The 10,850-nt window shown below is 37.8% G+C and overlaps 2 protein-coding genes across 2 annotated transcripts in view; one reads left to right on the top strand and one right to left on the bottom strand.

The window, feature by feature from the left end:
• Nucleotides 1-7,412, bottom strand: part of fhip1ab (FHF complex subunit HOOK interacting protein 1Ab) — a 20,836-nt gene extending 13,424 nt beyond the window's left edge. The window contains exons 1-4 of the mRNA XM_016503211.1: nucleotides 7,175-7,412; nucleotides 2,982-3,417; nucleotides 1,904-2,692; nucleotides 1-156 (exon numbers count right to left, since the gene is read on the bottom strand). The exon at nucleotides 1-156 is cut by the window's left edge and continues 1 nt beyond it. Of these exons, the coding sequence (XP_016358697.1) occupies nucleotides 1-156; nucleotides 1,904-2,692; nucleotides 2,982-3,086 (1,050 nt within the window). The 5' untranslated portion in view covers nucleotides 3,087-3,417; nucleotides 7,175-7,412. The remainder of the gene's footprint in view (nucleotides 157-1,903; nucleotides 2,693-2,981; nucleotides 3,418-7,174) is intronic.
• Nucleotides 7,413-9,463: 2,051 nt separating this feature from the next.
• LOC107701241 (SH3 domain-containing protein 19) overlaps nucleotides 9,464-10,850 on the top strand; it is a 13,008-nt gene continuing 11,621 nt past the window's right edge. Inside the window, exons 1-2 of the mRNA XM_016503204.1 lie at nucleotides 9,464-9,601; nucleotides 9,733-9,842. Of these exons, the coding sequence (XP_016358690.1) occupies nucleotides 9,773-9,842 (70 nt within the window). The 5' untranslated portion in view covers nucleotides 9,464-9,601; nucleotides 9,733-9,772. The remainder of the gene's footprint in view (nucleotides 9,602-9,732; nucleotides 9,843-10,850) is intronic.

The raw sequence follows: 10,850 nt of genomic DNA, 5'->3' as shown, positions 1-10,850 counted from the left end.
GCACACAGTGCTGCAGAAGTGCAGTGAGTTGAGGAACTGTAACAGCGCTGGAAGCTGCAGCCAGTCATGTCTCTCCAGACAGAACCAGCCCTCGCTGTAAACCTCCAGTTTAGCCGGCAGACCGGAATACAGACCGCTGAGACCCGTGGCCAACACCTACACACACACACACACATTAAACACACACACACCTTCTCATCTATATGACACACTTTGCCTGTGTAAAACACACCACTAAGGTGTCTTGCTTGTTTATGGTGTGTTCAGCAGCACAGCAGTTTATTTGGGTCAGAGCAAAAACACACCACCCATAATCCATCAGCAAAAACCTGCACACACAATCCTGTGACTGGGATTAAAACCATAACAGATTAATACATATGAGAGAGAGAGAGAGAGAGAGAGAATACACACACACACACCGTCATAAATTTCACAGAACTACCTAATTATTCATTTAATAAAAACTAGATGCTAATATGAATTGATTGTTTTCGTGCAACTATTAAAATCCAGACCAATTCTCCCTGAACACAAACACTGAGAATAAAAAAAAAAAACGTCTTTATAAACAAACAGCATGCGGTCTCTCTCTGATTGGATGAGATGTGAAAGGATCCTCCCCTTCCTCTTGCAGTGTTTCCTGTGTAATCATCATATTAACAGTCTTGCATAACAGCTAATCTCTAGTGTTGACCAGCATCAGCAGTCACAGACAGATTCCCTCACTGCAACGCTCTTTATTCTGGAATTAACTAGTCTTCACTATTGCGTTTACACTCGGTACAGAATGCCGCTGCTCGTTTTTTGACAGGAACAAAAAAGAAGGAGCATATTACCCCTGTGTTAGCTTCACTTCACTGGTTACCTGATAAATTCAGAGTTGATTTTAAGGTTTTCCATTGGTTTGGGATTACTCACCGCTGACTGGACGAGACATCTGTCAATCAACGTATACAGGAAGAACCAGCCGAAGAACAGCAGAGTCGTGGTAGAAAGTTCGGAGATGGTATTAAAGAAGCTCAGTTTAAATGTATTGTTTGAATTGCCCTTACTATGGAATAAAAAATACGGGGTGTCTATTTACATTTAGTTAAAAGTGACTGTAAAACATCATCTCCAGTGGTGCAGATGGATAAGCGAGTGTCGTTGGCTTTTTGACGCGATCGACCCGGGTTCGATCTCACCTTTTGCCAGTTTTCAGAATTGTGATTTGTTTTGCACTTCTCGGCTACCGTACATTTCAGATCTTCTCCATTTCTACTCTCCTGTGAGAACGCTTAGATCACATCACATCATACTTTTTTTTTTTTTTTGCTTATATCTGTTAATGTCATAAAACCAGCGAGCTATGCCAGTACTCACAGTGTCATGTAAACATGTCTGAAGACGAGAAAAGCGGAGCAACAGATAAACTGATTCAATTGAGTGAGTCATTTACATTGGAATCGATCCGACTGATTCAAACTCGAACTCGATTCATTAGCAAAAACCAGTTCAAAAGAGCCATTCATTTTCGAATTTCAACATTGCTTGTAGTTGTAATGAAGCACGCAGTGATGGGTGAAACTGAGCTTTTCAAATTATTTGATCATTTTATCGAACCATTGCGTCATAAAATGATTCATTGTTTTGAAGTGCTCCAATCAGATCGCTTATCGCGAATCATTTGATTCAGATCGGAACTTCGGACCGGGTTTGCGAATCATTTGATTAACAGTGTTTTCTCTCTACGTTATGAGAACATCGATCGAATATTACTAATGTTATAAGAACATTCCCTAAACATTGCTTTAAGAGCGTTTTGTCCTAACATTTACATAACTTTTGAAAAACGGATAGCAATGAACTAAAACCAATTTCTCACAGAGAAACACCATTCAGAACAAATCATATTACTCACCGCGCAGAAGTAGGTGTTCTCCACGATGTGTTTGGCCACCAGGCTGTTCTGAGACGAGAGGCTCATGATGAGGGTGAGGGCGTCTCTGGCATGCGCACCGACTGTCCCGTCGCGGTGGATGAACGGGATGAGCAGAGAGAAGAGCAGAAAGTTGGCGGCTCCCTGATCCTGACTGCTATGGAAGAACAGCTCCAGCACGGAGGCTTCCTTGACCAGCGCTCGGCACAGCTGATGCAGCAGAGACACCAGCTCCACCTCCACCGCAGAGCTGCTGGGTCCCACGGTGCAGGTGAGCCCTGCTGCGGAGCTGCTGCTTTTTGGCCCCACAGTGCAGGAGGATGAGGGCCCCATGGCGCAGATGAGCCCTGCGGCGGAGCTGCTGCTTTTGGGCACCACTGTGCAGGAGGATGAGGGCCCCACGGTGGAGGAGCTGGAGCAGGCAGACAGCAGCATCATCAGAGGTTTGAGGATGGGTTTGTGGTGTAGCAGCGGTTGTTTGGCTTGCGCCACCAGCATCTTGTACATGCGCAGCTGCTCCAGCTTCATGTCGTCGGTGAAATCGCGCCGCAGACTCCACAGAAACAGCTTTTCCATCACGTTCTCCACCACCACGAACTCCAGGATGGTCCCCATGGCCCCGCCCTGACCGCTCTCTTCCTCCATCAGCAGGAAGAGCATGTGCTCCACGTAGTTCTGTACGGCGCTCGCCTCGTCGCCGGGGATCGGGCCGAACCGCAGAGCAACGGCACCGCCGCGAACCGGATCGTGCTTCTCCAGGATCCTCAGAACCTGACCCAACCAGAGAGAGTTTACTGAGATTGACTAACAGCAAATCAGCCTGATAAAGTTTCTGAGTCTCATTAATATTCTCATATATTTTAGACAGACAGACAGACAGATAGAGACAGACAGACAGACAGACATAGATAGAGACAGACAGACAGACAGATAGATAGATCGATAGATAGAGACAGATAGATAGACAGAGACAGACAGACATATAGATAGAGACAGACAGACAGATAGATAGATAGATAGATAGATAGATAGATAGATAGATAGATAGATGTTTATATACCTGTGTCCAGTGGTTTTTGAAGACGATCATACATGTTTCCGGGTCAACGCCCTTCAGGGTCAGCGCTCGCCCTCCGTTATTTCCAGAGACCACAGAGGCTAGCATCCTGACAGAGAGTGGGCGGAGCTAGACCATCATGCAGCTCTGATGGGCGTCACTCTCTGTCTCAGGGCATCTCAGCATGCAGGACCTGCAGGAGTAAGAGTGACTGCTTCAAACAGCTCACATGAAGATAAGAGAGAAACGGTCGCAGTAAACGTCTGATATGTTCATGAGAAGGGCTCTAGTTCTGCACTACTAGAGCAGGAAGAGTGCTGCGGTTCCACCCTACAGCAGCACACACTACAGGGTGGAGGCCCCTTCTCCGACATTCCAAACATTCCACAGCATTCCTAGGAATTCTTACCTCAGTGCAGCCATGGCAGCTGGACAAGCACTGAGAACAAGAGAGAGAGAAAGATTTAGGCTAAATCGCCACCTGGAATTATAAGGTTTTTTAATTGAGCTTCAAAGTTTTTGTGTTCCATAGACTTCTGTAGATAGAACCCTTTTTGTTTTCTAAAAAAAGCCCAAAATGTACACTGCTTACAAAAGAAACATCGCATAATGTAAATAAGTTGTCACACAATAAGAATATGTGAATAACTCCATTTTGACAAAAATGTCAGATAGAACCTTATAATTCCAAGGCGACGAAATCGCAATTAGTTGCTATTTACACTAAGTGCAAATAGCAATGAATTCTATTTAAACTATGTTAAAATAGCAGGATTTTCTGCTATTTATACCACTTATTGCAACTATTGGCAATCTGCACCTCAGTATTGTAGTACATTATAAAACAATATGCAATAATAACATATTGAGTTCCATTATTCCATTAATTGCTCACCAATGGATGTGAATGGGTGCCGTCAGAACGAGAGTCCAAACAGCTGATAAAAACATCACAATAATCCACAAGTAATCCACAGCACTCCAGTCCATCAGTTAACATCTGGAGAAGACTAAAGCTGAGACAAATCCAGCATTAAGACGTTTTTAAGTCAAATACATTGAGTCCATAATCCATAATAACGCTTCCTCCAGTGAAAAAGTGTTCTGGTCTGAATCAGGAGAGAAATCTGCACAGATCAAGCAGCGCTTAAACAGCTCTAAACACATATGTGGCTGGATTTTGATGTGAGAGACAACAGCAGATGCACTTTTTCACTGGAGGAAGTGTTATTATGGATTATGGACTCATATTTTAGTTAAAAGCATCTTAATGCTGGATTTGTTTCAGCTTGTTCTCGTTCTGACGGCACCCATTCACATCCATTGGTGAGACAGTGATGCAATGCTGCATTTCTCCAAATCTGATGAAGAAACTAAATCAAATACATCTTGGATGTCCTGAAGATGAGGATATTTTCAGCAGATTTTCATTTTGGGTGAATGATTTCATTTCTCCTGTACAGCTGAAACTGAATTTGTTTCATAACTGCTGAATTTTACAACACTGACACAGTTATTTTCCTGTAAAGCTGCATTGAAACGATCTGTATTGTATAAAGCGCTACAGAAGTAAATGTGACTTGGGTTCAAACCAGAGTTCAGTTCATCAGACACAGAGAGAAAAATATACAGACAAATCCAGCAGACTGATCTGCGAGTGAACTAATCTGATGCTCGGCGTTACGAGTCCTGATAATCAGCAGAAGACAGCGCTGTGATTTCATTTCCTGCAGTAAAGAGGATTGATGATTGACGGTGGAGAGACGCACAGCAGGAACACATGTGCGCTGGAGTCAACATGAGACTCATTCGGTCTTATTGTGAATGATTCCTTAGTGCATGTTAAAAATAAATATATACATAAATTATATAATATATAAAACATTATATTTTATATATATTTTTTAGAGCATGTTAAAAATAAATATATACAAAAATAATAAATTATATATAATATCACATATGATATATTCCTTAGTGCATGTTAAAAATAAACATATGCAAAAATTATATTAATATATATTATATTTTATGTATAATATATTTCTTAGAGCATGTTAAAAATAAATATATACAAAAATAATAAATTATATATAATAACACATATTCCTTAGTGCATGTTAAAAATAAATATATGCAAAAATTATATAATATATATAACATTATATTTTATGTATAATATATTTCTTAGAGCATGTTAAAAATAAATATATACAAAAATAATAAATTATATATAATAACACATATTCCTTAGTGCATGTTAAAAATAAATATATGCAAAAATTATATAATATATATAACATTATATTTTATGTATAATATATTTCTTAGAGCATGTTAAAAATAAATATATACAAAAATAATAAATTATATATAATAACACATATTCCTTAGTGCATGTTAAAAATAAATATATGCAAAAATTATATAATATATATAACATTATATTTTATATATACCGTATTTTTTACGGTAAAATTCCGGCAACCACAGCTGCCGGTTTTTTACCGTAAATTTTACGGAATTTTTTTTACAGTGCATATTATATATTCCTTAGTGAATGTTAAAAATAAATATAGAAAGTATATACAAAAAATATTTGAAAATATATTGTTATTTTTTATTAAAATTTCCTATACAAGTAATATCGCCAAACCACCTTCATACAAACACTTTTCACCATGCAATCAATTCCTGATTAATTAAATCCTTAAAATCTCACGCAATATCCAGTTTCACTCAGAGACATGGCATCGTGTATGCAAAATAGATTGTGGATGCACAGATGCCGTTTAATAAATAGATCTTCTGTGTATCTGTTTGCTTTGTAAAGCTCTTTTGTTGCTTTGAATTCAATACCTGTGTGTGTGTTCAGCTGTGATGATAAATACACAAAAAGCACAACAACATATCTGGTCTATGATCAAAGTGGTTGATGAATAGAAACCATCACAATTTTCATTCTCGATCTCATCTACTTGCATGGATATAAAGCAAGTCAAATAAAATAAAATCGGAAAAAGGTTCAGATGAACAGAACTCTGTACAAGCACTGTACCAAAATGCCAAAAGGAAGATTAATCTCTATTTCTGTCCCAGTTTGCAGATAATCTGAGTGTTTGCAAAGCTGACTTTACATCATTTAGACATTTTTATCTGATCTCTGTCTGATTAGTCACTTGTCAGTTCTTCTCGCGTTCACTCATAGAGAACTAATAATCACGAACTATAATCATGATCCAGTCACCGTCTTCATGTTCAACGCTTGATCTACTTATTTTTGTCAAACGGATGCACAAAGAGCGTTTCTGCAACTTCTTTAAAACAAATACTGCTTGCTTTGATATTTTGTTATTTAATGAACGAGACATTTCTGACTGTACGGAAGTCTTATTGTAGTTAACAAAAACTAAAACCATCAAAACATATTTTGTTAAAGAAATGAAATATAACCTAAATACTGCAATAAAAATATTTTTTAGAAAACATAAAAAATGTATTCTTTTATTTTAAGCTAAACGAAATATAAAATGAAATATAAATATTAAAATTAAATACTAAAAACTTGAACTTATTTTATTTCAGCTATAGTTGCTCATTTTCATTAAGTTTAAGTTGGTTTACTAAATAACTAAAACTGGAACAAAAATAGATAAATAAAATAGACATATTTTAAATAAAAATTAAATTACTACAATTTTAACAAAAATTTAAATCAAAACAGAAAATATATAAACGATAACTAATTAAAAATATTAATTAAAATACAATAATGATAACCATATAGTGTTCAAATACTTTTTGAGGTTACTTTACATGCATTCAACATTAGAATTAAAAGACTAACGCCATGAATGAGAAACTACAACTGAATAATATTATTGTGACATGCATACATTTCATCACAAACACTTTATTTATTTAGGTCTAATGCTGATGTCTTTTCTATGAATAAAACTGATCAACAACTTTAACCAGTGCCTGGATATAATAACACCTCTGAATCTATTTTTGTATAATTTAATTATCCATTGGTCAGCTGGAGAATTGCTGTATGGGAACTATATCATACTGACGACTTCCACAATCACTTATTTCAGAGTTCAGAGACTTATAAAATGTAATAAAGTGACTCAGATTCTGAATCCTCTGTAATAATAGGCTATGATTTGAGAGAAAGCTGAGCTGAAACTCACCGGGGTTCCTCTCGTGACGCAGCTTGGCCTCTGCTGTATTTCCATCAAACTGGATTATCCTCTGAAGGATCCATAATTCATGAAGTTCTGTTTTACCAAACCTGAATAATACTATGAACAAAGTTTGACATAAAGTACAGCCCTTCGTGTGTTGAGAAATACTGGGAGAGCAGAACAGAGCCAAACACTCAGAGAGATTAGAGTGATTACAGCCTGTGTGTGTGTGTGTGTGTGTGTGTGTGTGAGTGAGTGAGAGAGTGTGTGTGTGAGAGAGTGTGTGTGTGTGTGTGTGTGTGTGTGTGAGTGAGTGAGAGAGTGTGTGTGTGAGAGAGTGTGTGTGTGTGTGTGTGTGTGTGTGTGAGTGAGTGAGAGAGTGTGTGTGTGAGAGAGTGTGTGTGTGTGTGTGTGTGTGTGTGTGAGTGAGTGAGAGAGTGTGTGTGTGAGAGAGTGTGTGTGTGTGTGTGTGTGTGTGTGTGAGAGAGAGAGTGTGTGTGTGTGTGTGTCTAAAGCCTGTCCCATTAAAGCCTTTAATGACAGCTGTCAGTTATTGTGTGCTCGTGATTTATACACGCCATGAATGTCAGATAAAATCTTTTATCCTCGAATAAAACCGATTTTTAAGGACAAGAGTTCACTTGGACGCTCAGACATGCGCAGATCTCTGCTCGCTACTGTCTATGGTTCATTAAAACAACAAATGTCTCATAAACAGTCAGTCATATTCATGTTATACGTTCGTTATGGATATTCGCATCGCTATAGCCTATTTACACACAGACGCACAAATTACTTGCGTTAAATGTTTCGCGAAACAGAAACGCGAGCAACAGCGCCACCGCGTGGAGGCTTTCGACTTCAGACAAACACGGAAATGTTGTTGATAGTTTGATAGTTTTTGGAAAAATGAAGTGCGAATCTCACCTTTCTCCGTTATTAGTGTTTAAAAGGACCTGGTAAAGCTGGCTGATGAATGTGCAGAGTAAGCTGGAATCTAGAAAAGAAGGTCAAATATATAATTTTTGGTGCCAAGAACGTTCTGGTTGGTTGGTCTGGTAATAAACGTTCTATATGTAGGTTCCCTTTAGTCTGTAAATAAATAAATAGAATCCACGCAATGTTCTGGGAACGTTAATTATCCGGTTATAGGCTAAATGTAAAACAACATTCTATGAAGGTTCTCTTTTCAACGTCATAAAAACATCCCTGCAACGTTCTTTGGACGTTAATTTGGTCTGGTTACAAAAATAAAACCTAAAAATAACAATTAGCTCTGTTGATTAATAAATATCTGCTAATTACAATAAATATAGTTTATCCGCTCTATATTCTTGATAGAAGTTATCTATATGAATATTGACTCAAATCCATATTTAATCTCATTCTTGGCCTTAAATTGCTCTAGTATTCCCTTGATTCCTTGGTTAGGTCCACGCCATGGGTTGACAGGACCTTGAGCTTGAGCTTGCACTTGTTGCTGTCCATAGTTGGCTCCTGGGGCCATTGGTTGATTATATTGCCAAGGATTGATGGGGCAATCTCTTCTGTTATGTCCAGGCTGATAGCATCCCCAACACACTCCCGGTGGGCCACCAACGTTTTGCTGATTGTTGTTAAATCTTCCTCTGCCACGCCCTTGGTGTTGTCTGTTCCAGCTTCTGTTATTTGGCTGCTCTGACTTGAGATAGACGACGACTGGTGCTGGTCCTTGTGGTGTAGTGGCTGTTCCAACAGGTGGTGCCTGTGCTGTTGCAGTCTGATTTGTTGGTGCAGGCACATTCATTGTTGCAGGTGGATTGACAGGCACCGAAGTATTGACAGGTGCAATCACTGCGCAAAGGACCAGCATAAACCAGCAAAGCACCAGCTTAAACCAGCATCCCAGCGTCAAAACATACCTAACCAGCATATGCTGTTTTTTTTCAACAGGGAAGGAACGTTCTATGTCACAAAAACAAAAACAAAACAAAAAAACTGCAAGGTTCTGGGAAGATTTTGGTAAAAAAAAAAAAAGGAACCATTTGATTCCCCCAAAAATAAACAATCGGGAATCATTTGAGAACGTTGGAGAAAAGTTGTTTGCTGGGAATATAGTTTTCATTTGTCACGTGTTTTCATCATCATTCCCACACTTCCCTTTGTGTTATTTCAGAGTTTTCAGCGCTTAATACGTAGCCTAGATTTTGACATTATGAGTTTAAAAAAAGAACACTTGCATTTGTAAACACAAACACTGCAGAATTCATCTGTGCATCTCATTAATCCACACAAACTCCTCATCCTAATGGAGCGATTGTTCGGTCTGGCGCCTCCCTCATTTCGTTCACATGGACAGAAGAACTTCCTGTTGACGTTCGTGCGTCCTGACAATAGATACTGATACTGCACTCCGAGTTTCTTGAGGCGTTTAGATAGAAAACAGAACCCGATTCATATGACAATATCAAACTCGACCGCTCATCCGGGAGGAGAAACTTAACCCGCTGGATTAAAAGTTCGATCGCAGTTGGAGCGACTTTCCTAAGCGTTCCCAAAGAGGAATGCCGTTCCGATCGGTTGTCTTGGTGTTTTAGACGGTAAATAAACCGTCTTTCTCTCGGTATGGCGGAGGCACGCGCTGAGGAGGACGAGGAGCGTTTGCGTGAGTCCGGCGGCGCGAGACGGAGCGCAGGTAAGCGCGACACAACAAACAAAAAAATAAAAAAAAACACATAAATACACAAAACCCATTTATAACCAGCGCAGACCGCCATAACATGACCATTAAGTTCGTTCAACAAGGAATTTGTAGGTTGAAATGTATATAAATGTAGCCTTTATATTAGGTCACGTATACCACTTGTTTTTAGTTCTAAGTTTTCAGCATAAGCATAGTAAAAGTGTAAATATTTGTGAATGAAATTAGATTAATTTGCGCCATAATAATGATAAAATAATTAGGAATTGATATATCTCATGTCCATTTGATGATTGATTGAATTGTAGATTAAATTAATGTATAGCTATAAATGGATGTTTTGTTTTAGGTCACATACCTTTTTTTTTAGTTTAGTTTTATTTGATAAAATTTCTAAAATAATTTGTAAACATCTTTAGTTCATGTGTAAATATTCCATGAGGTCATAATAGTCATAAAATAATTAGTACAATTATTTAATGATATGAAAATAAATAAATAGAATTAATTTAATTATTACTTTGTTCTTTGGTCTTAATTTTAAACTTTGTTCTACAACAAAATTGTAGGTTAAAATTTGCATAAAAATGCATGATTTAGGTCATGTGCCTTTTCTTTTTAGTTTTATTTCATTATATTTAAACTGCACATGCACAATAATCATGAAACAATTATAATTATGTTATCATGTAAAAAATATATATAACATTAATTATATATATATATATATATATATATATATACTTATAAATATTATTTAGAAGAGGCATATTATGTCTGCTTATTGTTGTGTAGTAGTGTAACATGAAGGAAGTTTATTCCTCATAGACGGATTGTTGTTTCCTCTTTATATAATATGAAATATGAATCTGCTTTATCTTGGTCTGAAACTAGCATGTGAATTTCAGTTTCGCTCCTGTGGCTCAGCTTTATTTCCTCGGGGGAATTTCTCACCTGTGTGTGAAATGACAGGCATGAGGTGCGATCCGACCCTCAGTAATC

The sequence above is a fragment of the Sinocyclocheilus anshuiensis genome, unplaced genomic scaffold, assembly GCF_001515605.1.
Source record: "Sinocyclocheilus anshuiensis isolate Anshui unplaced genomic scaffold, SAMN03320099.WGS_v1.1 scaffold1514, whole genome shotgun sequence".
NCBI lineage: Eukaryota > Metazoa > Chordata > Actinopteri > Cypriniformes > Cyprinidae > Sinocyclocheilus > Sinocyclocheilus anshuiensis.
The sequence above is the reverse complement of the archived record's forward strand: the minus strand, read 5'-3'. Positions and strand labels throughout refer to the sequence as shown.